The sequence below is a fragment of the Mus caroli genome, unplaced genomic scaffold (genome assembly GCF_978045245.1).
Source record: "Mus caroli unplaced genomic scaffold, Mus_caroli_1 scaffold_14, whole genome shotgun sequence".
NCBI lineage: Eukaryota > Metazoa > Chordata > Mammalia > Rodentia > Muridae > Mus > Mus caroli.
Genome location: NW_028227269.1, coordinates 107693536 through 107719817, shown reverse-complemented (window position 1 = coordinate 107719817; position 26282 = coordinate 107693536). Strand labels below are relative to the sequence as shown.

The following is a 26282-nucleotide window of genomic DNA, read 5'->3' as shown; positions in this document are numbered from 1 at the left end:
AGTCATAGTGTATGTGACATTCACCAACTGACATGTCTTCGTAAAGACACCTGCAGCTGACATCTCGACACATGTCTCCAGAAGGAATTGGTGGTTTGGCTTGCATTGGCTGTTTGATTAAACTGCTGTTGTGTGGATTTTATAATTTTCTGGGCTTCTCTTATCTGAACTTCATCCTACAACAGAGCCTAGAAGCATGTTTCCTGGTTTTCCTTACTGACTGTGCCTGTCCCAGGAGGTGGGCATTCTGGACCTAACAATGCACAGAGCTAAGAGGGGCAGGGGAAATTGTGCTTCTTTGAGGTAAATGCCCCTGTGCACATGGTGACCCAAACCCCCTGGACTCCTGTCCTCCCTCTGGTCCATGGGGAGCTCTCCAAGGTGAGATTTGATATCGAAAAAGAAGTGCACCATGTTTGTTTCGTCACAAATAAAAGCGAAAAATAACATGGGCAACTTCTTTTCAGGTACCACGGCTGAGCTCTTGCTTGTTCCAGCAGTGTGCCTGAGTGTGAAGGGATGCTGAGGGACAGGCGGAAGGAAGGGATGGTGGGTGAGGCAGATACTTGGCTGGGAGGGGGAGAGGGATGGGGGTCCTGAGGCAAGAGGAGTGGCTCAGTACTCATCACTGCCATAACAATCCAGCCCAAACCCCCTCTACCTCAGGATCTCAGGAAGTCCTGGGATGAAGACTGAAGATTCTGAGATGTTGGCTACCATCCTTGTCAGTCATTCTGAAGTGTCACTCAGGGGAAATGGGAGGGTGCCAAACTCCAAGACAGAATCTCCTCTCTCAGTTCCAGGATAACAGAGCTGAGGGAAAAAAAAATTGAAGAACTAGGTGGCAAAATCCAGGGCAGCCTAAACCAGCTGTGAGTGCCTGGTGCTGTTCTGACTCCAGGTCGCCCCACAAAGGTCTGAGGTCCCCCGTCTCCTGCACCCAGAAGTGACTTGTGATATAGACAAATACAACAAAGAGCTCACAGAGTACTGGGAAGCAGCAGACCAGGTTGAAATGGGAGGCTCCAGGATTCTGAGCGTGTGAGATGTCTGGGGATGCAATGCCCGTTCATCATCTTGCAGCTGTCCTGAACGGGACATATGACCGACCCTTCCCTGAAAACAAAACACATTGATTAGTGTGTGTTACCGCTCCTGGAAGGTTACAACGCTACAGCAATATATCTGAACCACAAAGGAAAGTGATTTGGTACCAACTACCTACCTTAGACTGGACAATGGGGATAATGAGCAATAGAACACACCATCCAAAGAATGCCAGTTACATCCATTGACAGGCCACTCAACAAGGAGCCATCCATTCCTCTCATAGTAAGGAGAGGCCCACCTCAAGCTGACTTACAAAGGAGGCATCCAGGCTAATATAACTTAAAGGTACAGTGACGTGTTGAGCTTCAAGGAGTTTCGGGTGCAGGTCCCAGATTGCACTGTTACTCAAATGTCCCATGGTTCCTCCATGACAGGCACTTCCCCCTCTGTCTAAACAGCCCTGGGTACTGTCTTCTTGAATTCTAGCTGGCCTTCAAACTCAGGGAACATTGAGATCCACTCAGACATCTCTCACAGAAATGAAGACCCATTCCCCTCCCAGAAGTCTCAGTGAACATCCCCCTGTGGGCTAAGGTCTCATCTAGGAATCAGTATGTCTGGTCAACTGGTTCCTTTGACACTGTGTTGAGGAGGAGGGAGAAGGGAGGAGGGAGGAGGGAGGAGGGAGGAGGGGCCAACCAACCCAAACCCATTCTCGTTAAGAAAGGTCAGAGGACCATTCAAGAAGGGAGATAAACCCTCAACCCAGGCTCACTACATAGACTACCTTCCTAGACTAACATGGCTTCCCTGAAGTTTACAGTAAGTAGTTGAACCCCCGAAGTCTTCAACGTAGAATAGGATGCTGAAAAAGAAGTGCACCGCGAATGTTTCGTCACATATAAAGCGAAAAACACGCGGGCAACTTCTCATTAAGCACCGCACGTCAGCAGGCATGGAACCCTGTGGCTTGTGTACCGCTGTCGTCACTTCCTGTGCGTGAGCAGGCGATCACGCTGCAGCCCCGCTGTACCTAGGGGGCTCTCACAGCTGTGCCCGCTCCACGCAGGCAGAATCAGGATCTTGTAGACAGGCTTTGGATTGGTCATCCTTTGGGGAGGTCTTTGGAGTCTCCTCAAACATCAGAGAATGATGATACAATAATCCTGACTTTGCTTCCCAAAGTACAGCTCTGGATCCATGACGAGAGAGGAGGCGGGTCGGTCCCGTGACCTCTCAGTTGAGGTCAACACCCATCTGCTAGAGGGGAGGACATCAACCTATGTACCATGGAGGAGGCCCTGAGGCAAAGAGGTTCTCGTGAAATGGGAAACAAAAAGATATCTGAGCCTTTGTCAGAACCAGACAATGTCTCCTGGACAAAAATATATGTAAGTGGCATGTGGTGTTCTGAGAACAAATTCTGTTGACCCTCCACTTGCCGGGAAATGGAACATTGAGGTAAAAAAAAAAAGAATATGAATAAAGATAGACTTCTTAGGTATTCCTGGTAAATAGTTGGTTGCCTATGCCTATAGACATGTTCTCTCCCGCATGATATCATGGGTACAGGGCACCTCCCCACCCTTCATTGGTTTGACCAATGAAACAAGAGCAGAATCACAGTAGTCCCTAATCTCAGTCTGAGAGTTCCTACTTACTTTCTGTGTCTCTGCCATGGCTGTAAGAACCACTTGCCAGGAGCCTGGAGGAGGGGCAAGGAAGCCACCTTCATCCCCAGGGTAGCGATACATCAGGAGGTCGTCCTAGGTATGGAAGGCATACTCAGCATGAGTAAAGAAGGACACACATGAAAATACAATATATTCTTTCAGACAGAACACCATGACATACCTTTTCCATTGATGAGGACTCTGGTGTCCTTCCCTAAGGAGATGTCATATCTGAAATATATCTCCTAGGCAGATACTTGTGCTGGGAAGCAGCCAATGATTTGAATCCTTAGAAGACAAGCAAAATTGAACAGACATGGAGATGAGCAAGAACAACGAACCCTATGCCATAAGTGACAGATGTGGGCTTGATGCTGGGCTAGGGAGACCTGTCACTCACCCACCAGGAGAAATGTGCCCCTACTTGGGATATAGCTTCACATTCAGGGGATCCTCCAGGATGGCGTTGTTTACTGCAAAGATACAGAATCATAAAATGCCAGTCACGCCCATGGTAAGCCCCCCCCACCCAACACACATACACTCTTGAACACATGTATGTACACACACAAGCAGAAAAAGGATCCCCCTTGAAAGCTAACACTGCTTGAAATATTTTAGTTTTACGCTGGCCTCAACCCCACCAACATCTTCTTCATAGCTGCTGTGTACACCAAGGTGTCTTCCCACAGATGGTCTGGGTGTTGGTGGATAGTAAAACAGGTGACCTACAGCATAAATGAAGTGTACGTCACCGGTCTACCATCCACACAGCTACCCTGAGAACAGTGGGCACCATTGTCCCTTCAGTCACGATGCTGGCACGTCCTTATAGCTACTGTGAGGAGGACCTTGCTGAAAAGCCATCGCACACCAAGAGTCACCTCACAGTCCAAAGCCATAGGGAGTAGCCTCAGGCCACCACAGGGACCCTGTCCCTTCTTCAAATGACTTTCCTTCCAGGGCTGAGTCCTGATGCCATACCCTCATGTCCCATGTCCCATAGTCCAGGGAACAGCAGTCCAGGTCCCTTCCCTGAAGGCATCATCAGGGACAGGGAGTGCCCCCAGGGTGGGATTTGATACTAAAAAAGAGGTTTCCCGTGTATGTTTCATCATAAATAAAGAGAAGACAACACGGACAACCTCTCCTTCAAGTATCAATTAGCATTGGTCAGAAAGCAAACAAAGGCAGCTGGAAAGTGCCAGGTGCCTTGTCAGGAGGATCTGCCTTAAGTGTCTGCTTCCGTGGGCCCCAGAGAGCAACCAAAACCCCTTTGCAATTTGACAGTTCACAGAATTGCCTGAGAATATTTCCCAACAACACAGACCAACTTGCATTCCTTATCTCTCCAGGTTTAGGGGGAGGGGTCACTGAAGGGAACCAGGGACCCCAGAAATTGTGCCTCAGGAGATACCAGGGGAATAGTAGCTCTCAACTTCAACAAGAACAGTACATTGGGGGTGTTCAGGAATGAGCCTCGGATTCTGGTTCCAAGAGGTAGGTGGGTGATGAGAAGCGACCCAACCCTCTGGCTGTGAGTCTGGGTAGTTTCCAGGGAAGGTAAGATTCTAAAAGCAGACACATTATAAAGTTAGTAGGAAGGTGAGTGTGTGCCAGCACATGTGGCAGTATAAAGAAGCAGCAGGCAGGGGCAGGCAGGTCCACCCCCTAGGCAAGTGGTTCTCAACCTTCCTAGTACTGTGACCCTTTAATACACTTCCTCATGTTGGTTAATCCCCAATTGTAAAATTATTTTCAATGTTACTTCATAACTGTGATTTTGCTACTGTTATAAATCATAATGTAGATATCTGATATGAAATGCCTATGAAAAGGGCTCATGATTTGCAGATGAGAATTGCTGTCCTACCTGGAACCCCACAGAAAGCTCTACTGCTGATGACAACCCTGGGTGGAGTTAAGGTCTAAGAACAGATTTCATATCTTTTGTTTGTTTGTTTTGTTTTGTTTTGTTTTGTTTTGTTTTGTTTTGTTTTGTTTTGTTTTGAGACAGGGTTTCTCTATATAGCCCTGGCTGTCCTGGAACTCACTTTGTACACCAAGCTGGCCTCGAACTCAGAAATCCATCTACCTCTGCTTCCCAAGTGCTAGTATTAAAGGTGTGCGCCACCACTGCCCAGCTCCAGATTTCATATCTTAAAGCTCACTGGGCAAATGTGTGTGCCAATTTCAGGTTTGCTTTCCTACTGCTAGAACACTGCTGATTCCAAGTCTCTTATTACAAGGATGTGGGTGGGTGTGAATAGCATGGATCTAGGTACCATCCGACACAGTGGGTGTTCTGTACAATAGACAGTCCTATGGCAGGGGTTGGCTGATTAAAAGCCCATCACCGTGCCTCCAAAGCATGCTGGACATGTGTGTGGGGTGGCTGTGTCTAACCTGTTAGAAGCAAAGTGGGTGCAACCTACCTGTGATGACCTGGGGTAGAGTTGTCTCGGTGGCTGCCATCTTCCCCAACTTTGGAACACCATATTGGTTGAGAAGTCTCCTAAGAATGGACAAGATACTGAAGGTTAGAAGCACAGGCAACAGAAATCTGATGTATGGGATGGGTTTTGTCCGCCACTCACTTGTTCATAAATATTAGTCTGTCCTCAGCTGAGGCTGAGGTATGGACCAGAAGGCCTCCATAGTTTGTTCTGATGGGAAGAGAGGTTGACCAAATGTGTTTCAAACACAGAAACCCCTCTTCCACACCCTCAGGTAACAACAACAATGACACCTTCCCAAACTGGACCTTCAGACCTGGCAGGCCTGGGAGGGTTAAGAGGACAAAGGACACCATTCAGAACGATAATCCACTCGCTGGCTTTGTGGAGAACCAGTTATTCCTGTCCCCTGGCTGGATGTTGACAGGACCATCCTTCCCTAGGACTGGGATCTGGACCACGAAGCCTCCAAGATGGGATTTGATACTGAAAAAAAGGTTAGCTGGGTGTGTTTCATTCTCATCAAAGAAACAGAGACCCAGAAAACCTCTCTTCCAGTACCAGAAGCGAACACTGACAAGACTACCTCGGTACTTCCCCAACGTGACCTTCAGACCTGGCAGGCCTGTTGAATGCAGGGTTGCACACTGGATGTTAGTCAAAAGTGCTCAAGCAAGCCATTAGTTGATATATATCTGACAGCCATCTCATCACATGCCCCAGTACAGCAGACCTCCATGGCATGATCCTGAAATTATGTCACAACCAGAGAGCAGTGGCGCAGTAGAGACTGGCTATAGGACTTGCCACCGTTTTAGGTAACCACAGAAAGGCACAGATGCCCCCAAACCAAAGATGATTCCTCCCACAGATTTAGCATGCAAGTGTGCTAAGGTGACCTGCGACCTGTGCCATATATAAATGGCATACACACACTCTGGTCATGTCTGACAACATGGTATGTTTCTTGAACTTGGATGGCCCCATATCAAGGAAGGCATCCAAGTATAGAGACAGCATTGGAAGCCCATCCATTACTACCATAGCAGGCACATATGTTGCAAGTACTGAGGATGCTGTCTCCAAGTCTAATAGCATACAGCTGGCTTATTGCCTCTGTCCCCAAAAGTTGAGATCTCTTCCAGGAAGTTCTCCAAGGGAAGGTTAGATACTGAGGGTTAGTGGACCAGGTCACAAACGGCACAAATATAGCGTGTGCTCTCTGGTCAACCACCTCATGCACCCACACGTGTGTCACATGTCGATGCCACTTTCCTGGTCTGCAAGTCACCCTGCCCACGAAGCTGCCAAGCCAGAGAAGTTTGCTGAGAAGAAGGCTGCCACATAGGAGTTATTGTCAGACACAAGAAAAGACAAACCCGCTGGCTGGGTTGCACTAGCACACACACTTAGTGTCCCCACCCCACAGCTGGTGTTAGCTCCAGGAAAGCTCGCAAGGCGGGATTAGATACCGCAAAGAGGTCGACCGTGTAATGTGCGCCATAAATGAAGCGAACGCGCCACGGACCACCTCTCTCCAAGTACCAAGCAGCAGCAGTAGGGAGACCGGGACACTGGCTCTTCCTCAAAGCAGATGTCACCTCCTGGAAGTCTTCCAAGGCGAGATGTGATATTGAGAAGAAGTAGACCATGTGTCCTACGTCATAAATAAAGCGTACACACCATGGTCAACCGCATCTTCAAATACCTTGAGGTAACGCTGGCTGATTCCAGCTCGCTTTACTTAATTTGGTGTTACCTCCAAAAAGCCCTCTCAATGAGTGTCACAAACTACCAGCAATCGGCATGTGTGGCAATGGCCACAAACTCATGTTTAATGCCACTATGACTTCCAGGATGCCCTGTAAGGCTGGGCTGGGTGCCAAATATTGGCTTTGGATCAAATGACCAGGGTCGCAGGTAATGAACATGGCCTGTAGCCAAGCACTGGGTAATCTGTGTTGGATAGGGTCTGCTGCCTGAGCCCTACTCTCAATTGGTATGGCTTTCAGAAAGCCCCTGGTGACTGGCTGATGCAGAGATGTGGTGGACCATGCTGTACATGCTGGAAGTAACGCACACACTCGACAGTCTACCATCTCCCCAAGTACTGTGCTGAAGCCAGGACAGGATATCTCCCATGAAGTTGGCTCGGCCTCTGGAAAACCCTCACGAATGACTTTGATAACGAGAAGATGTGGACCATACTACATACGACACAGAAGTAGCGCATGTTCTATGGTCAACCATCTTTTCAGGTACCATGGAGAGAGGGTGGTGCAGGAGCTGGCTTCTTTCCTCATGATTATCACCTCCAGGAAACCCTAGATGCAATGTTGAAAAGAGACCACCATGCATTGTCTGCTGCAGATGCGGAGAATATAGCAAAGAGAAGTTTGCAAGGACGCAAAGAGAAGACCCCGTAACTAGCGCTGTGTCTTTAAGGAAATATTGCCCACAGGAAGCCCCCAAGGCGCATTCACTATTATGGGAAGGTGGACCAAATTAACATGCGCTGTAAGTAAAGCAAGAAGCATGGTCAACCTCTACCCCAAGGCATTTGTCCTTCTGCCTTGTCCCCCCAAGGTTAATGGGGCCTCTTTGGAAACCTTCAGAGCTGAAGTTGATATTGAAAAGAGTAGGCCAGGTTACAAACGGTGTTAATAATACACATGCAGTTTGCTTGATCCCTCTTCAGGTACCGTGAGGTCATTGCTGATGCAAGAACCAGAGCCCTGTCTCTGAGGCTGGCAGCATCTTCAGCAAGTTCTCCAAGGCTGGGCTGGAGGTAAGAAGAAGTGAGCCAAGAAGCAACTTTGATCTGTAAGCACACATGGAGGAGCCAGGCTGGGTCATCTTCCTCTAGAAGGCAAGACTTGATATGGAAAAAAGATACTGTACACGAAGCATCAGTGGAAACAGGGACTGTGTCTTCATGCATGTCTTTGCGCTGTATCATGTAGCCCTAGCTGCCCTTCTATGGGCATAATGTCTTGAAGGCATCTGATGATATAGCTTTGCAGATGATGAAAGAACGCAGCATCCTTTGATGATGAGCATCTGTGGAGCTAATTGCCACTTTTTCAAGTCCTGTGGAGGGAGGGGGCATGCCCAGTTGGGATGTAGGACACCTTCCTGGAGGTTGTCATCATCCTTGAAGAAGCCCTTAGGGGCTGTACTGAAGCTGACAGGAACACCTTGCCACATGAATTAACAGAGAAAGCACACAAAAAGCAGAGGGATGTTTGGCCAAGCAGCCCGATGTAGAGAGCAAGCCAAAACAACGTCTCTTCTCTCACTTCAGGCTTGCTCCAGGATGGTATGGACTGGATGGCTGGGCTGGATACCAAGAAGCGGTTTACCGTCCCACATACATACTCAAAATGTATGTGGGACGGTAAACCATTTCTTCAAGTACCGCGTGACAGCAGGGACAGCTGTAAGAAGGTTCATGTCTGCCAGGTTGTCTCAGGACACCTCTTCAGGGATGGTGTTGAGAAGAAGCAGGTCATGGAGTCTACTAACCAAGAGTTGCCTAGACACCCATGTAACTGAGGTCACGAAGAGCACTGATCCCAGAAAGCTTTGTGGTCTCCTCCCCAGAGATGGCAAGAGTTCCCAAGGCAGAGCTCAGCAGAGGAAGAGGGAGATTATGTCATTATCCATCATGCAGAAAGAACACATGCCATATTGAAAACCATCTCTTCCAGCATCATGGAGAAGCCCTGATGATGAGTCTACTGGCGTCTCCCCGAAGACAGCATCTTCTCCAGGGGCCTCGGGGATGGATTTGATACTGAGGGTTAGTGGACCGTGTTACATACGTCACAGATAAAGCGTACGCTATACGGTCTACTATCTCTCCAAGTACCACACAGAGACGCCGAGGACAAAGGCTGAGGGCACGTCCAGGAAGCCCTCTGGGCCATTGAGCTGGTGGAATCTTGAGTCTGGCTGGGCACAAAGCATGCATCATGCGGCAGGCACACAAAAGCCAAGAGTCTCATCTTCATGTCAGATTTGACACCAGCAACTCATCCCCAAAATCGGCAGCTCTTCCAAAAAGCTCATAAAGGTTGCAGACAAACGATGCTGTGGGGGGTTACTACTCCACAAATGCTGCTGAAGTGCCTACCGGGTGCTGAAGGAATGGGCACTCAGGGACAGTAGGCATAAGGGCATGCACGGCAGGGGGCTAATGTGCAGGAGTGGTGACAAATTAGGAAAGCCAAATATCCTGTATGCAATAAAAAACAAAGATGACCTGGCTAGTTAAAGCAGGCCAAGCACATGGATCAGGGCATTGGAAGCCCTGCCCTATCTCCTTGTGAGACCAAATCATAACCATAGGAAAAGGGTGCCACCAGAAAAAAAAGACAATGGCACATCTGTTCCAATCAAAGGCAGTTCCAGGAGCCCTTCTAAGGCATAGTGAACTTAAAAAAAAAAAAAAAGTATTATTTGGGTCAACCATCTCCCTAAACTCAAAACTACTATTTCATCCCCACTTGGCACTGCCACTAAAAACCCGACTGAGGCTGGACTTGAACTTGAGAAGAGGTAGATGTTAGCACAAAATGACAGCTTCATCAGGCAAAGGAAGCAATTCCTCAATGCTCAGAGCAGGGTAGATGCTAAACAGGTAGGTCTCCCTTGAGGGAGAATGGGCTCCACAAAGCCTCCAGAGCTGGCTGGTTTGGAGATGTCCCATAGACATCTCATGCATTTCACATGGAAAGACCATGTCTTCGGTTCCTAGGACTCAAGCTCCCAAAAGTCTCTTAGAGGGCTCACTGGGGGCCCAGAAGATGGTGGTCTTGCTGTAGATCAGATATCAGCCATAGCAACTGAAAGTACACGGAGCGGGTGAGGATGAACCGATTCTCTTCCTCGCTGTTGGTAACACCTCCGGGGTGCCCTCCGAGGATGGATTGGATACTGAGAGTTAGTGGACCATGTTACATAGGTCAAAAACATAACGCCTACGTTCCATAGTCTACCATCTCTTCAGGAACCATGGAACGGTGTTGACCCCTAGAAACCTGGGCCTTGTCCCTGAAGCTGGCGTCACTTCCAGAAAGCTTTTCTGAGGCCTGATTTGGCAGTGGGAAGCAGATGTGGTGAACAACACACCCTCCTTGAATGGTTGCACGGTGCTGAAAGAGAGGCGGCACCTCCCCCCTGATGTAGTACATTACCAGATGAAGGCCACACCAACTTGGGAAAATGAACCACTGTGCTGACTATATTCTGACCTTTTTGATCTTAGTCTTGGTCCAACTGAAGGCCAATGGTCAGCTTGTCTCAACAAAGGGGACACCACAATGGCACAGATCACCATGTGAAAGACTGCTAGTTGGTACCCACCATGCACCACACATGTAGACACAAACTCAAGGCTCAGAGGACAAGTACTTCCCAGGTTCATAGTGAGAACACTCCCCTCTGATGGTACCTGTCTATATAACACCCCCATAATGGGTATAAAACTATGAGACTTAATAGTCTCCAGGGAAGGCCAGGGGAGGTTCCTGGGTATGAGCATCTATCAAGGACTTAGAGACCAGTGTCTACTGGGCCACATCCCTGCATGCTACCTCTGAATGGTCCTCAGGTCGTCTTCAGTTTATTTCCCATTTCCAAATGGGTGAGTCAATTCTAAACCCCATGTGGTGCTTTGCTCAGTCCATACCTTCATACTGGCCAGAGCATCGTTGCTTATATCATTCTCAAATCAAACAACTGGCTGCCTCTCCGAAAATTCTGTATTACCCCATCAAGTAGCTGCCTAGCCTGCCCCAACCAGCCTTATGCCATAGACCTATGCCTCTCTTCTAGCCCAATGACTTTCCATGGGTTCTGTCTTGACCATGAAACATCTGCAGGGCATGCAGTCAGAGCAAAGAGACACCATGCTATGCCTTCCAGTAGACTACAAATTAGCAGGGAAAACTCCCATGAAAATGAATTCTATAGAAGATGGGCTTCAAGAGGCAAAGGCTGAAGAGGTCCAAAGGAACAAAAGTGTATTTGCAAGATCTGGGAGACTTCTCCCAAGTTTTGAGGAGAGGAGGAAGAAAGAAAGGATTCAGAGAGTAAGGGCAGATGAGAGTAAGCAGTGGCCTGAGTGAAGAGAGGAGAGGAGAGGAGAGGAGGGGAGGGGAAGGGAGGGGAGGGGAGGGGAGGGGAGGGGAGGCCTGAGTCAGAGTGGGGATTGAGGAGCCCATCATGCAGCCCAGAGCATTTCTGTGATGTGGATGAAGCAGGTGGAACCAGAAGTAAACCTGGTGGAGCACAGGTCATACAAGGCTTTCTCACAATGGTGAAAGTCCTTGAACTTTACCTTGGGACCAAAGGGAAGATATTCCCAGTTGGTAAAGGTCATAGTGAGTTGCATTTTGGTAGCAAGCACAGGTGCAAAGAGCAAGAGCTCAAGAGGGAAAATGAAAACCAGGTAGCAAAGAGGTCACAGACATGGAGCAGAGAGGACAGGGTTGAGATCCCAGGAGGAAAAGCCAGGGTATCCCAGTGTATCCCAGTGTAGGTGTGGGGTGGCAGGTGGTAATTAAGTGTTCAGAGAAATGCATACACACATACATACACACACACACACACATACACACACACACACACACACACACACACACACACACACACACGGGGAGAGAGACAGAGAGAGATAGAGACACAGAGAGAGACAGAGACACAGGCAGTAGTATCAGGTTGAGATTAACTTCACAGTGGGTAGAGCCTGTGGCACAGGTGAGCGTTCAGTAGAGAGTCTGCTCCCATGCACAGGGGTCCATTTAATGGGAATGGTGGCAGGGAGCCAAATATGTGAGTTCTGCAAAGCTGCCAAGAGGGAAGGGAGCTGAAACAGGTTGTTGAAAGATCTAAGCATGAAGGCACTCACTAGAGTACTGTAAAAAGTGAAGGGTGGTTGACACCAGAATAGAGAACTGTGTAAGATTCTAGAAGAGATAGAGGGTGGGGTAGAAGCTCAGAGCCCCATGCCATTGGGGTGGGGGAGGCACAAAGTACTCCAAGAAACAAGGGAACAAGGGGATGAGGCTGAGGTAGGGAGTACCTGTTCAGAAAGCATTAGAGGATACGTCACTGGCATCTTCCTCTTGTTTTAGGGACAGAAAGTGCATCTATGGTCCTCAGATCTGCAATCCTGTGCTAAGCACAGAGTACACACGCATGCCACAGTGTAAGATGAAAGGAAGAGCGAATGCCAAATGACGAAGCCAGACTCTCGAGAGTACCTGGAGAGCTGAGCTTTCTGCCTACAGCCCTATACCCTGGAGCCAGCTTGGTCTGAAACATCTCCATCCAGTCTGGCTTTTCTCATCTCCACGGCTCTGTCTCTCATCTATCTCTCTTCTTCTGTTCCCCCAGGTACTCCCCTCCCCTAAGAATCCACTTTGACACATGGTCACTGGCTTGAGTTTTGTCCTCATGTGCAGATTCTCACTCAGTCTCTGTAGATTCTCAACATGAGAGTACACATATCTAACTAATGTCAAAGTGGCTGGATCCGTGCTCCCATCTTTCAACATACAATGTAGATGAGTAAGAAATGTGAGAGATGGAGAAGAAATCAGGACATTTGCAAGGGCAGCACAGGATCTAGACTAAAAACAGAAAGGAGGAAGCCCAGCCCCTGCAATAGGGCCAAGCCTCAGAAGGCAGAGAACCATTCATTCACATCTCCCCAAAAGCACCCAAAGCACAGGGGTGAAGAAAGGCAAGTGGAAAAGCAAAGCCCCATAGGACCCCATCACGGAGAGACATGATGGGAGGGGAGGATGGCACTGGATCATCATTCCACATGGGAACCAGTCAGACTGACTACATTTTAAAACTAGGAGGAAGTATAGGTTTTGAAGATGTCTATAAGCCCACATAGACTCTGGAAGTTGGCTGACTGCTTTCCAAATCAGCAGAGCAAAAGAAAATAAAAATGCGGTTTCGGTGGTATAACAAAAGATAGCAGATGGAAAGCAGACAAAGGGAAAGAAGCAGAATTAAAAAAAAAAAAAACAAAAAAAAAAAAACCAACCTCAAACATGACACTCAAAGAAAAAATGTAAATGGGTTATACACCCTCAAAGAGAAAGGATTTTTCAATTTGGGTCAAAAGTCTCAAATCTAAACTATATGTTGTCAATTTAAGACAGATTATAAATAAACTTTAAAAACTGCAAAGCCAAGAGATGGCCCAGAAAAAAAGGAAAGGCCTCCATTTTCCTGCATTCAATTCTGAGGCAGCCCACACAGCATGCATCTCAAACACTAGGCAATTTAGACAGCAGTTGACAGCCAGATGCCACTCTCTTCTGAGGACACCCCGGCTTGCCAAACACAGCAATGGGCTCAGTTCGCTCATGCAGTTGATAAAATACCGAAACACAGAGGTTTTCCCAAAGGCTTGGGGAATTGGCTCCCTTTACACTGAGAAGGGTGACCAGCCCCCAGCCCCCAGCCCCCAAGGACATGCCCACTTCCAACCAAAACAGGGTAGCTTTAACCCGGTCTCTTTCAGTTATTACACTGTAGGAGTAACATTTGGTCCAAAGAAAGAGTTTAGCTGTACTTGTAAATGGTTACTTAATCATATTTTGCTTTTTTTTAATAAATTAGTGAAATTGGAAAAATAAAAGGGTTGACAACTGCTGAGAACACCCGTCTTGTAATTTATATGAAATAGATCATTTCAAAAGTTACTGGGTGGATTCAAAATCAGTTTTTGACTTTAATTGGAGACAGTCAATTGTGTGTTTGAAGAACATAATGAAGAAGCATCCTGAGACACCAGAGAGTGTTTGTGGGTTTTGGGAGAGTGAGTCCCGAGAACAAATAACATGTGGGCTTCATTAGATGCTTCCAGAAGAAATTATAGGAAAAAAAGTCACCTGACTTGGAGATGAAACGACCAAGAAAAATGTGCATCTGCAGTTCCATGTGAGGCTGAGACATGGTAAGGAGGACCCCGTTCAGGATTGAGGGGCAGTCCATGAGGGCAACACAGCATTGTCGAGCATCAGACAAGGAAACAGAAGACATCAAAACACGGAAAATGAAAGACCAAATGGTAAACAGACCTCGAATCTAGAGTCAGGGTCATATTTAAACCGAAATTGAGAAAATAAAGAGTGTTCATTTCATTAGTATTGGGTTTTACCACTGCAAGGGCTACATGATATAATAAAAATATTGCAAACTCCTAGAATAAGATTAAAATGCTAGTTATTTATAAGCTTCAAATATATTCTAAGAAAATCCAAAAGGAACAAGTGAAAACTAACTAGATTCGATTTCTTTACATCAAAACCCGGGTCCTATAAAGAAGTAGACATCTTGCTTTAAAGGCCCATGAAACATTTACAAAATTGATTATATTGTACTTTAGAAAGGCATCAATGAATTTCCCCCACACCTAGAATAGAATTTATGTGCACATTCTCTAGTCACAGTAAAATATAATCACATTTGAACAGAGGGCATCAAAGACACAACCCAAATAAAGCAGAAGTGAGATTGAAAGTGAGAGATAATGTTCACATTTCATTGAGGTAACCATCTAAGAACAACAACAAAACAACAACAACAATCATAATTACAGATATTCAAAATTACCAAGAAGACTACACATTGAATCATAGGACTCGAAGTCAAATTTGAATTGAGAGGCAAATTCATACCATGACATAATTTCAATCATCAAAGAAGAACAACGATTGGCGATACATAGACAGACAGAGCAAACACGAGGGAGGCAGAAGGCAGGAACCATAAAGAGAAAGTCAGATAGCAGTGAACATGCTCACACAAAATGCTAAGTTGAGAAATTATTCCAAGAACTGAATTTTCAAAGAAAAAAAAAAGTACAGACTTTCCATTAGATCATGTATTAAAGAGATAAAGTTTGTATATATAAAATAAAGAGAAGGTGATGTAAGCACAGAAACGAAAAATTTCATTACAACGTACCATTACTTATAAGTTGATATCAACAGTGTTTTAATCTCAAGCTGTGTTATCCCTGATTAGTAATACCAGACGGGAGGTACTGGGAGGTTACTGTGTCGGACACAGGATGGCACACTTTATCTCTTTATCTTCTCAATGGCCCTCCATAGGTTCTCACTTTACCCTCGGGCAAATGAGGAAACTAAGCAAAGGAAAGAGACAGTGTTTCCAAGAGTCCCATGAGAAAAGATTTAAGCTCAATATATCTAAAGATTTAACTACACCAATATATTAGAAAAAGAGGCAGAATTTTAAAGATACAGAGAATTAAAAGATTCCAGTAAATACAAGACACAGAAGCATTATGAAAGACTTCCGAGGAGGTAAACATTAGCCAATTCAAGTTTTCATGGAACTTCCATTCAAATGCTATATATATATATATATTTACATGGTACAGAATATAGAAAAAGATGAAGTGACACCTAATTCATTTACAAAGCCAACATAACTTTGACACTATAAGCTGACAACACACACACATTTGAAAACTCCTGAGTTAAACTCTTGGGAAGTGAATCTTATTAAAAGAACAACATACCACAATCAAATAGAATTTAACCCCAACCCGCTTCAAAGTTATGAAACATTATTAGCATTCATTGTACTGACAGAGAGAAACAACAGAGACATCTCTCAGACATAAAAATTAAAAAAAAAGCATTTCAGAGAATACTAAATCCATTCCTGAATCATATGAACTAGAAGTCCTACAATCTTATTAAAAAATAAATTCTAGTTGGGAAAAATAATTTGTAATTGCAGTGAAATAGAAGGCAGATTTCTGTTACGAACCATAGTTTTAGAATTGGTAGCTGATACAATAAGATAAGAAATAGCAATCAGCAAGACAACACGAAAGAGATAAAACATAGAGACATGATCGACTATACCTAGAGAGTTTAAATTATTCAATGGAAAGCTTGAAGCACAAACAAATAAATTAAATGAAACAGATTGACACCAGAAATATATAAATGCCCCCCCACTGACATAAAGTTCAAAAATACGAAAAAAGGGGGGCCAGATTCACAACAGAGGTAACACTTAATAATACTTGGGAATAATCTTAGTGTCAAATTGAATATGCCAAAATGACAAGTAATTTATGTATGAATTTACAAGTGAAAAATAGCATGCAACAAGTTTTATAGTTTTGTTACTGTTCTTATTAGTTTGGTTATTTTGTTCTTGTTGTTGGTTTTGTTTTGTTGGTTTTAATTTTTTTTTTTCAGACAGTGTTTCCCTATGTAGCCAGTCTGGCCTTGAGCTCATGATCTTTCTACCTCAGCCTCCCAAGTGCTGGGATTACAGGCATGCACTACTATGTCTGGCTTTGATGGACAAGTTTATAAAGTCCACAGAAAATCTAGACTGTTTTAAGATTCACAGTATGGTTAAAATCCACCTGAAAAACAAATCACACTAAAAGGGGGAAAAAACTTTAAAGGAAGACTATTGTCACTGAACAATCATTCAATATAACATAATTCATGAAAATAAACTACAGCTGGCCTAAGAATTTAGTAAGCCAATACAAGAGAGGAAAATCAACACAGGAATCAAAACAGTAGAGGCATATATAAGGGGCTGGAGACATGGCTCAGTATTTAAGAGCACTAGCTGGTCCTGCAGAAGAGCCATGTTTGGTTACCACATGATGGTTTACAGGCACCTCTAACTCTAGTTTCATGCGGACCAATACCTCTTCAGTCCCCATCAGCATTGCACAGGCATAGTGCACAGTTACACACAGCCAAAACACTTACACACATTTTTAAAGATGATATGCAATGCAGTAAAGGTAGGAATAAGATATTACTATAATGAATTAATGGTATAAATGTTGAAATAGAAGACATAAAATTATAAAAGTCTAGAACAAAATGACTATATGAGCTTTGTTATTGAACTATCTTTTTATCCAAACAATAATGCAAATGAAGAAACTTTAAGGAAAAAGTGAAATGATATATTTCTTTAACCTAACAATTTTTAACTTTAAGAGTTACTTTAATATTTTCGTGTGTGTGCGAATGTGTATGTGCTCACATGGGCATGCTCATGTGTATGAGGGGGAAGAGGTATCGGTGTGTACGTGTGGATGCACGCATATGTGCACACACACACATGCATGAAGATACAACCAGTACTAGAAAAGACCATCAGATCTCATATAGCTCTAGGTAAAAAGTGATTGTAAGCCACCCACCATGGGTGCTGGGAACCAAACCCTGGTCCTGTATAAGAACATCCCAAGCTCTTAACTGTTAATCCATCTCACTAACACCACAATTTTAGAATAGAAGCCTTCATGGAAAATAATTAAATGTAAAGTGAAGGAAGAAAGGAAGGAAGGAAGGAAGGAAGGAAGGAAGGAAGGAAGGAAGGAAGGAAGCAAGGAAGCAAGGAAGGAAGGAAGGAAGGGAGAAAGAAAGAAAGAAAGAAAGAAAGAAAGAAAGAAAGAGAGAGAGAGAGAGAGAGAGAGAGAGAGAGAGAGAGGGAGGGAGGGAGGGAGGGAGGGAGGGAGGGAGGGAGGGAGGAAGGAAGGAAGGAAGGAAGGAAGGAAGGAAGGAAGGAGGGAAGGAAGGAAGAAGAGAGGGAGGGAGGAAGCAAATGCTAGTAGCATTTGAGTAAAAGTTAATAGAGCAAAATTGGAGGGAAGACCTTGTAACACTATACAGTCAAAGTGATTCATATACTATTAAGGTGCACAGGGGAGGAAAGAAAGAAAGTGAAAAATTAGCTTCAAGAGGTAAAAGAGAAAGTTTTGGATCAAAAGGAAGAAAATAGATGAGCATATATCCAAATCAACATAGAAGCAATGAAATTTTCATACAAAGAGAGAAAACAGGAAAATACTACATATTCCCTCAAGACTGAGCAAAGACAAGGGCTTATGGCTTTTCACAGTAGGCCTGGAAGCTAGAAGACAAGGCTTTGGTATCCCAGATACTATTGATAGAATGTTGTTCATCTCCATTTCTCTCTAATTTTCTTACCTGAGAGTTTCTAACCTGTTTTTTTTTTAAATTTTATTTTCAAGTCCATGTATTTCTGAAAATCTGAGGGAATGACTCTGTAACTGAGAATTTTATACCTAGCTGATTTATCAATGTCAATGTGGACAATTGATTATGCAAAAATTTTTTCTGGATATTCTAGCAAAATGGGAATAGCACCCTTCCCCCCAAAAAGAATATCATGGCATCTATAAAAACCAGCAACCCGTCTAAGAGATAGAAAAACAAAGGAACCTGTTCTTAGGAAGAGATGGGAAGATCAAGATGGTGCCAGCCTAAAGAGGAGCTAGCCGATGAGAAGATTAGAAGTTGACTCCAGGAAGAAAGTTCTTCAACATGATACACATATGTCTCAAACACTTCATGTTTTTTATATATATGGGAAGGCTGTGAGTTAGCCTGAGTCACACAAAACAAAACAAAACAACACACACACACAAATACACATACACATACATATACAGACTCCAGAAGAGAAAAAATACTAGAGAGAAGATAAATACTCAGGTCCAGGTTTATTATGCTTTGTGAGCGTGTTCATACTCAACAAGGGGGTAACCTCTCAAGTATTGATAAAGCAAGCATTTCAAAATAATCTATCGGGAGGATAGTACAGGGTTGTGTGTGCAGGGTGAAGACAGGGGCATATGAAAAAAGAGTTAAATGCTTGTCTTCAACAATAGAGCAATCAAAATGATGCCTCAGCTTAAAAAAAAAAAAGAAAAAGAAAAAAATCACACACACAAAGAAAGAAAATCAAGGAGCAGAAAACCAAGCCTGTTACTTAGCATTAGGATGTAAATGTCGAGAGAATCAGTTAAAGGCAGTTACAGGTAAGGCATCATATTATAATTTTCGGGTGGAGCTGGGAGGGAGGGAGGGCTGACACTTCCCTGACAATCTTGTAGAAGGATCTGGCTCTTAAAATGATGTGTATGCATGAGTTTGACAGAAAAAAAAGAAAAAAAAACATAAAAACTAAAGGAATAATGAAAAGTGCAAGGAGCCAGAGCTAGCAATTCAGATATAAACACCGCACAAAGAGGGTGGGAAGTGCTCTGTGCCGTGTGATAAAAGCTGTGGGGATGGAAGGAGTGAAATGTCATGTTTTGACAAATCGGCAAAGGTTAAAAACTCTGATAATTCCCAGAGCAGCAGGCACTTTCTCAAACTAATTCTGAAAATGTAATGGGCAAAAAAGTTTTCAGAGGGTAATTTGGCCTCGTGTTCCTGCCTCCTGACAGAGCCACTTGCTTGTATAAAGAACAGCAAGACACTAGATCAAACTGCAGAAGGCACCTAACAAAGGCCACCCAGCTTTTGCACCTGCTTCCAGCTGGACACACACAGACCAATTGATAATTATAGATACTATCTAGACTCTTTAGTTACAAAAAAACAGCAAAAAACCCAAAAAACAAAAAAACAAAAAACAAAAAACAAAAAAAAAACCCAAAGATGATAAATTACTGAATGGCATAGGGCAGAGTTTAGGATATACAGGCAGATGAGAAAAAATAGCAATGATAAGCTTAGACACACACACACACACACACACACACACACACGAGCACAAGAGTATATTTATAGGAATAAACCAGAAACCAAACATTATTAGCCAAACTTTGGCAGTGGTCATCTTTGAGTGACTATAAGCATTTTGCCCGCCCCCCCATACTTCCTATGCTTTCCCATTGAACAGAATCTTCTCTTATTAATGAGAAAGCATTATTTTTTAAGTATCACACGACAGATGTGACTTTTGAGAACAGCCCTACTTGCTCTTGCTTTTGTAGTCTCCCCCCACCCAAAAAATGCAACTGCCTGAAGACCAGGCTAGCGGGCAACAGCTGCCTCAGTTTCTCCAGAGATGGGGATCACAGGTCCATACCATGACACTTGGCATCCTATTTTTACAAATACCACAGCAGGGGAACAGAGGTTATCCCACACCCCAGCTCAGGTGCCATGAAGGACTTGTGAAGCCTAGAGATATGGGATTGAGAGACTTGTTTGGCCATTCCTGCCCTCCACTCAGAGAAGCCACTGCCAGAAGTAGCTGCTGCTGCTACTCTCCAGAAACCAGAGGACTGGCCTCCCCACAGGCTGCATGAACACTCCAGCTCAGTTGGAAAGCTCATCTTTCAATGCTTACACGCTAAGCACCCACTCAACTAAGTCTGGTCTTGCCCCAGACAAATAGCATTGAGAGGAACAGAAAGAGCAGAACTTACCCAGTAAGACTGTCACAGTACGGCTGCCATTTTTCGTCACAGAAGCTGGATCGGGTAACCAAGTATCTGAAGGTTCTGTGTCAGGGGACCTTCCAAGACAAAGTGGAAAAGTCACAAAACATAAATCTAACAGTCTGCTTCGTAGACCCAGAGAAACCCTTCATATACTGGAGAAAGGACTTTAGGAATGGGGAGTTGGGTCAGGCCCTATCCTCCAGCTGGTTCTTAGCTGAGGAAAAGACAGCTCAAAGGTAACTCAGGATGAGGAGACAGGAGGTACAAATGGGAACGCCGAGCCTTCCTGGGTCAGGAGATTGGAGCACAACCTGGTACATGTCTCCACACAGCCAAGTTCTCAAGAAGAGGATGAAAGGAGGAAGAGCCCCAAGAGAAGCCAGAAGACCATCTAAGCAAGGGTTCCAGGTGGGCCTGGAATGTAGGGAAGGAAGACAGTGCACCAAAGTGTAGGCCAGGAGAACAAATCTTGTCTCCCTATAACACTAAAATGAAGATGGAAAACTCATGTCACCATGGTGACCCTTTTACATATGGTAAAACTGAGGGCAGGCTAGGCAATCGCAAGTCTCAAATCATGTCAGATGGAGAGAAGAAAGAAATGGTGCCCTTTATTAAGGTCAAAGAAACACTTGGGAGGCAGGTAGAGGGAGCTGGGCCAGAGAGGATAGCCTGTTCCCCTCTGTCTGGAGGTAGAGACTTCTTACGTGAGCATACACAGGTAGGCCTTGAAGGCTTGGAAGAGATGGGCAAGCACCCCATCTATCTGGGGAAACAGGGAACTTAGGTCGGCTTCCAGTAATCTGCCAGGCAGAGCATACCCATGCAACATGGGGCAGGCTCACCACAGCACAGACTTTCACAGAACAACAAAACCAAACCAATTTCTATCTTAGAGATGTGCTCTAGTGCTTCTCCAAGAACACACGAGGGCACCTTCCTGGTGAGGAGAGAAAAGACTGCCAGATCTCCTAATGATTCCCACCTGTGAAATAGTGAGGCTGTGGGGGCACAGTTCACATTGGTCTCACCCTAAACCCCACCCAGCCTGGGCCAAAACTCCATAACCATCCATGCCCAAACACTGCTCAGTGAATTCAGGACCAAACTCCTACTGACTAAGTAAGGATTACGGTTTTTGCCAAAATCTTGAAAACAAGATTTCTAGTGCCATCAGAAAAGCAAAACTAAACCGCAAGGTTGGCCTTGCAAGTTGTCTATGGGCTGAGTGACAGGAGGACTTGTATCCAGCCTTACTCCCCATCTTTTTTTGGGGGGGGCGGTGTCACAGCACATACACTCTTCCCAACTCCCAAGTCAAACTTAGCACTGGCATTTAACCACAGGGTTTCAAATTTTGAAAGAGACCTTTTGCAAAATAATTGGTTCCAAGCCCTAGTCTAATTGCCTACATCCTGTTCAAACTTCATGGGGAGGGAATTTTATTTAAGTAGGGACTAAAACTCATGCCAGGCAATTTCAAGGATTAGGGTTACATATCTCCTAAAAAGGCACAGGCAAAAGCAGGGTAGAGCTGGAAGGTCCGAGCAGTGAGCAAGGAACCATCTCTGCTTAGGGGACATGGCATGAGCCAGACACATCCTCTGAACTTAGGATGGACATACAACTGTGTGTGTTGGCCCTCGTTCATCTTTACCTTTCCCCAACAATTTCCATGCTCAAATTTTGTGGCAACTTCTGTCCAGGGCAGCAGAGGCCAGAGGCCATCTAATCCAAGCATCTCACCCATGGATAGCAGGGGCTGCTTGGAGTGATGTAGGGCATGCAAAACCAAAGTGGAATCTCTGAATATGTGTCAAATTCAAGGCTATGTAAAAGCCAGAGTATGGTTGATGCATCTCAGGACAAGAGGAGGGAACAGTCTTGCTGCTAGTGACAGTGGTCATATTAATAATGGTGATGGTGTTGTTATTGTTAGTGGTGACCATGTTTTGCTGTTGTGGGTGGTGCTGTTGCTGTTGGTGTTGGTGTTGGTGATGGCCATGATTATTTTATGGTAGCCATGATGTTCGTGATGGCTGTACGGGTGGTACCTCTGTCCTTGCTGTTGATAGTAGTGGTCGTAGTGGTAGTGGTGGTTGTATTAATGATGGCAGTGAAGAGTGCATCTGAGGGTGACAGTATTGGTGGTTGAGGTGATTGATGGTCATGAAGGTTGTAGTGTTGGTGGTGGTGGTGATGGTCAGGTTCATGGAGGTGATAATGGTGCTGGTGATGACGGTGGCAGTAGTGATGACAGAATAGTAATTCCAAGAGGAACTATGGCTTCTTTGATGCTGTCGAATGCTGTAAGAATGGTTGCTTTGCTGAGCAGCAAATCTGGAGAATGTGGAGGAATTTAACTCTCATCACCTCTATGTATGCATGACCCTGAAAGCAAAGCCTTAAGGTCTAGCCAACAGTTCTCACGACTTACCAAGCCTCAACACTCCAGAGTCACTGCCACCAACAGGGTCTGAGCTCTTCTCCTAGAGGGCTAAGGCATGCTCAGATGGTGAACAATCCAAATGAAATGAAGCACAGCGTGAGAGTCAGGAAAGGGAGAAATTACCTGAGTTGGGAGGAAGAGGGTGGACGGTGAGAACTGAGATGAATCCTCACGGCCGAACCATAGCCCACATCATCACTCAGTTCGAAGGGAAGATGGAGAACAAGGAATGAGGGTGAAGTCCACGGTCAGGAACCACCAAGGCAAGGAAGAACAGACAGTGTCAGGCATATGGTGTTGCTAGACATATACTCTATTTTGAAGAGAGAGGAGGGAGGCAGGGAAGAAGGGAAGAAGGAAGGAACTATGGATGGGAGATCTTAGGCAACTACCCTGAGTAGAATAGAGTGCTGCCAACATACTTTTTAATTTTTCTGTTCCCTGGTATGTTGAGTTTTGTCTGGACAGGCTCACCATATGTGCTATCCCTCTTGGAATTTGGTTGAGCTCTCCAGTCTTGTAGGTTCATAGATTCAGAAAAACACAACTGAACTGACCAAATAAATATAGCCCCATGCGTGGCTAGGGAACAGAACAGTACTTTTTAATTTTCTAAGGGTATCTCCTTTCCCAGGTGTCATACTGCACACAAGAAAACCACACACATCCTATACTAAACTCCTGCAGAAATCATGAATCCTTCAGGAAGATAGCATTGTCCTGTAGCTGAGGCATAATGGGGGCCAGTGCTTCTCCTTAAACTCACAGTCCCACAATTGGAAGTCAGAGGAATTTGGTTTGCTTGGAAAGGCATGTCATGCGCCCACTCAGCAGAGGCATAAAAACAAGCTTTGGTTATTTTTGATCTCCCATTTTGGCAGAGGCTAGGATAGCTTTCGGGAAGACCCAGGGCTTCCATTCCACCATGCCAAGCCAGAGTTACCCAAGGATGGGCCAGTGTCCCGGGCAGTAAGAACTGCCAGTATCCTGTCTCATTATCTGGCATGGGAAGCCTGGCCCTGGCAAGAGTCTGCTCTTGCAGGGAGGATGCCACGGACCATCTGACACCCAGCACACTCCTCCAAAGAGCAGCTACCAGGCCATACTGGTTCCACAAAAGCACATGTATTTTTAGTCATTTGCTCATTCATTCAGCAATAATTTACTGGGCGCCTACCAGGCTTGAGGCTGGGCAGGGGCTAAGAACAGAGGGAAGAATTTGACCCAGTTCCGGGCCCTCGGGAGTCTTCACTTTAGTGCTGACATGTAAACAAACGCCCAGGATAGAAAAGGTAGGGCACTGGGGCTCAAGTATTTACAACTAATGTGGAGCTGGGTGTGGCCACTCTCCTTGGAACAGAGGAGGAGTAGCTGTGAGTTCATTCACTGTCTCACACCCAGACAGCTGACTCACTCATTCATACACCAACTCATTCACTAGTTCAGCCACTCATTCACAAGAATACAACTTACTCTTTAATTGCAGACTTGCTGGCAGATTTGCTACCTAATCAATTCTTTTATTCCTTAATTATGTGATGCTCATTCGTCTGCCTATTGGCCTTTCATTCACTTATTCACTTATCATTTCTTTCAGTTACACATGTATTATGCAGTTGTAATAGTGATTTCCTTCCTTTCTTTTTTTTTTTTCATTCCATCAAGCATCCTTCAGTAGGTCATTTATTCATTCATTAATTCATCCATTCATCCGGGCCAACAGTGACTCCTCTCTCATGAACGAACCCAAATGCTGACTCATTACTTCCTTTATTCCTTTATTAGAAATGAAGATCTACTTATCCATCCATTCATAAAACCATTCAGGAATTCACAGAATGAACAATACACTCAAGAATACACATTCCCGTCTTCAAGGCTGACCCACTGGTATGTTTGTCGTTCATTCAAAAGCTTTGTCTTTTATTGCTCACTTCTGCCATGCTGGCCTGCTTCCTCATGCATCCACTCACAGACTCACCATGTAGTGATTCGCTGTGTAACTTAGTCATTAGTGCATTATTGGCCTGCGCCTGGCAGTGACCTCCATGTTTTCATGACATCATTCCTTCATTTTCCCTCAAGGGATCTATAGTTCGAGCATTGTTCTATTCATTCTCTCTCTCTTTCTCTCTCTCTCTTTCTCTCTCTCTCTCTCTCTCTCTCTGGTCATCGTTCACTCCCTGACTCACTCAGCAAACACTGCATGTGCTTCTGGCAGTAAGTTTACGTTGTAAAAGACCTCACAGCATAGTAACACCACCTCTCGTAAAGCATCCAAAACTTCAAATTGAGTAGAGAGCACCAACTCCTTATTTCTGGGCCACACATACACTTGTCCTGTTAAATGGTTCTATCTATTCCCATAGAGTTCCTCTAGGACCTCCATATTTGACCCAAGGCTGACAAGGATAAAAGGCAATAGCTATTAGCAGAAATGGATGCTTTTATATCAAATATTTTACCATTCTCAGATACTGAGTACCAAAAAATAAAACTCATGGAGTATTTGAGCTGACTAATCAACATGCTAACAAGTAGGAATTTGTGCCCTAGATAGGCAACATAACTCACGTCGTGCCATGGGAGAATATAAATACACCTTAGAGAGTGGCCATGTGCACCTTGTTCTATTAAAACAAAGGCAGGAGGGAATAAGTTCCCTCTGTAGACATCAGTGGCTAAGAACTACTGATCGCAACATATTTAAATTTTGACCTTACCCCGTCTATTTCCAACTTACTTTTTAAAAGATTGGTTAACTAAATAATGATAAGGACAGTTTTGTGAACTCATCAAAGTACAAAATAAATGAAAAAGAATGAGTATTTAATGTGGTTTGGGGGAGGGTTCCTTGCACACAAAAGCAACAGATTAAATCTTTTTTGGTTAAATGGGATTAAGAGGGAAAAAAATGAGTTGATCATAAATCTTAATTTTCATGGCCAGTGTTCACGTGGGGATAATCTCCAACATTTAAAATTTCTGGGCATAGATTTTTCCTGATTAATTTAGTCACTCATTTTCAAGAATTAAATTAAATCAACAGAAAAGATTTTACAGCCAAACACAACAGGGGGAGTTAGTTTTCTACATTTTTCTGTAGACTCCTTTAGAGAAGCACAATACCTGACCCTAGTTAAAAATAAATCTTCCTTTTATGGTACAATTCCAGGATGGGTGCTGTGTGAGCCCTTTATTCTAGGTCCTTTTCCTAACAAGAACAAGGTTTTGCCTGCGCATAAGAGAGTGTCTGTAATCTCATTGCCAGAATGTAGTCAAAGCCTACAGTGTCTAGGTCCCATTTATGCAAACAGACTGACTGTGGTTTCCCAGGACCCCCCCTC

General features: G+C 44.6%; 1 protein-coding gene across 4 annotated transcripts; it reads right to left on the bottom strand.

Moving 5' to 3' along the window:
- Positions 1-522: 522 nt before the first annotated feature.
- Positions 523-26256, bottom strand: LOC147001324 (uncharacterized). Of its 4 annotated transcripts, none has more exons than XR_015045283.1 (8): positions 23059-26256; positions 20472-20560; positions 4141-5238; positions 3124-3196; positions 2905-3011; positions 2712-2816; positions 985-1116; positions 523-813 (listed from the first exon to the last, which is right to left on the bottom strand). XR_015045283.1 is itself a non-coding variant. In XM_085830658.1 (7 exons), the coding sequence occupies exons 4-7, from the start codon at positions 2911-2913 to the stop codon at positions 730-732; spliced, it is 330 nt and encodes a 109-aa protein (XP_085686784.1). In that variant the 5' UTR covers positions 2914-3011; positions 3124-5238; positions 20472-20560; positions 23059-26256; the 3' UTR covers positions 523-729. The 4 variants fall into 4 exon arrangements, 2 of the variants coding, with proteins under 2 accessions (XP_085686784.1, XP_085686785.1); XR_015045284.1 differs by having other exon boundaries at positions 3124-4294; positions 5159-5238; XM_085830658.1 differs by having other exon boundaries at positions 3124-5238.
- Positions 26257-26282: the final 26 nt, after the last annotated feature.

Coding starts and splice junctions, on each gene's coding strand:
- LOC147001324 (XM_085830658.1), bottom strand. Junction 1,117..2,711: donor CCATGGCAGAGACACAGAAA/GTAAGTAGGAAC, acceptor TTTTGTTTTCAG/GGAAGGGTCGGTCATATGTC. Junction 814..984: donor CTGCTGCTTCCCAGTACTCT/GTGAGCTCTTTG, acceptor TTTTTCCCTCAG/CTCTGTTATCCTGGAACTGA.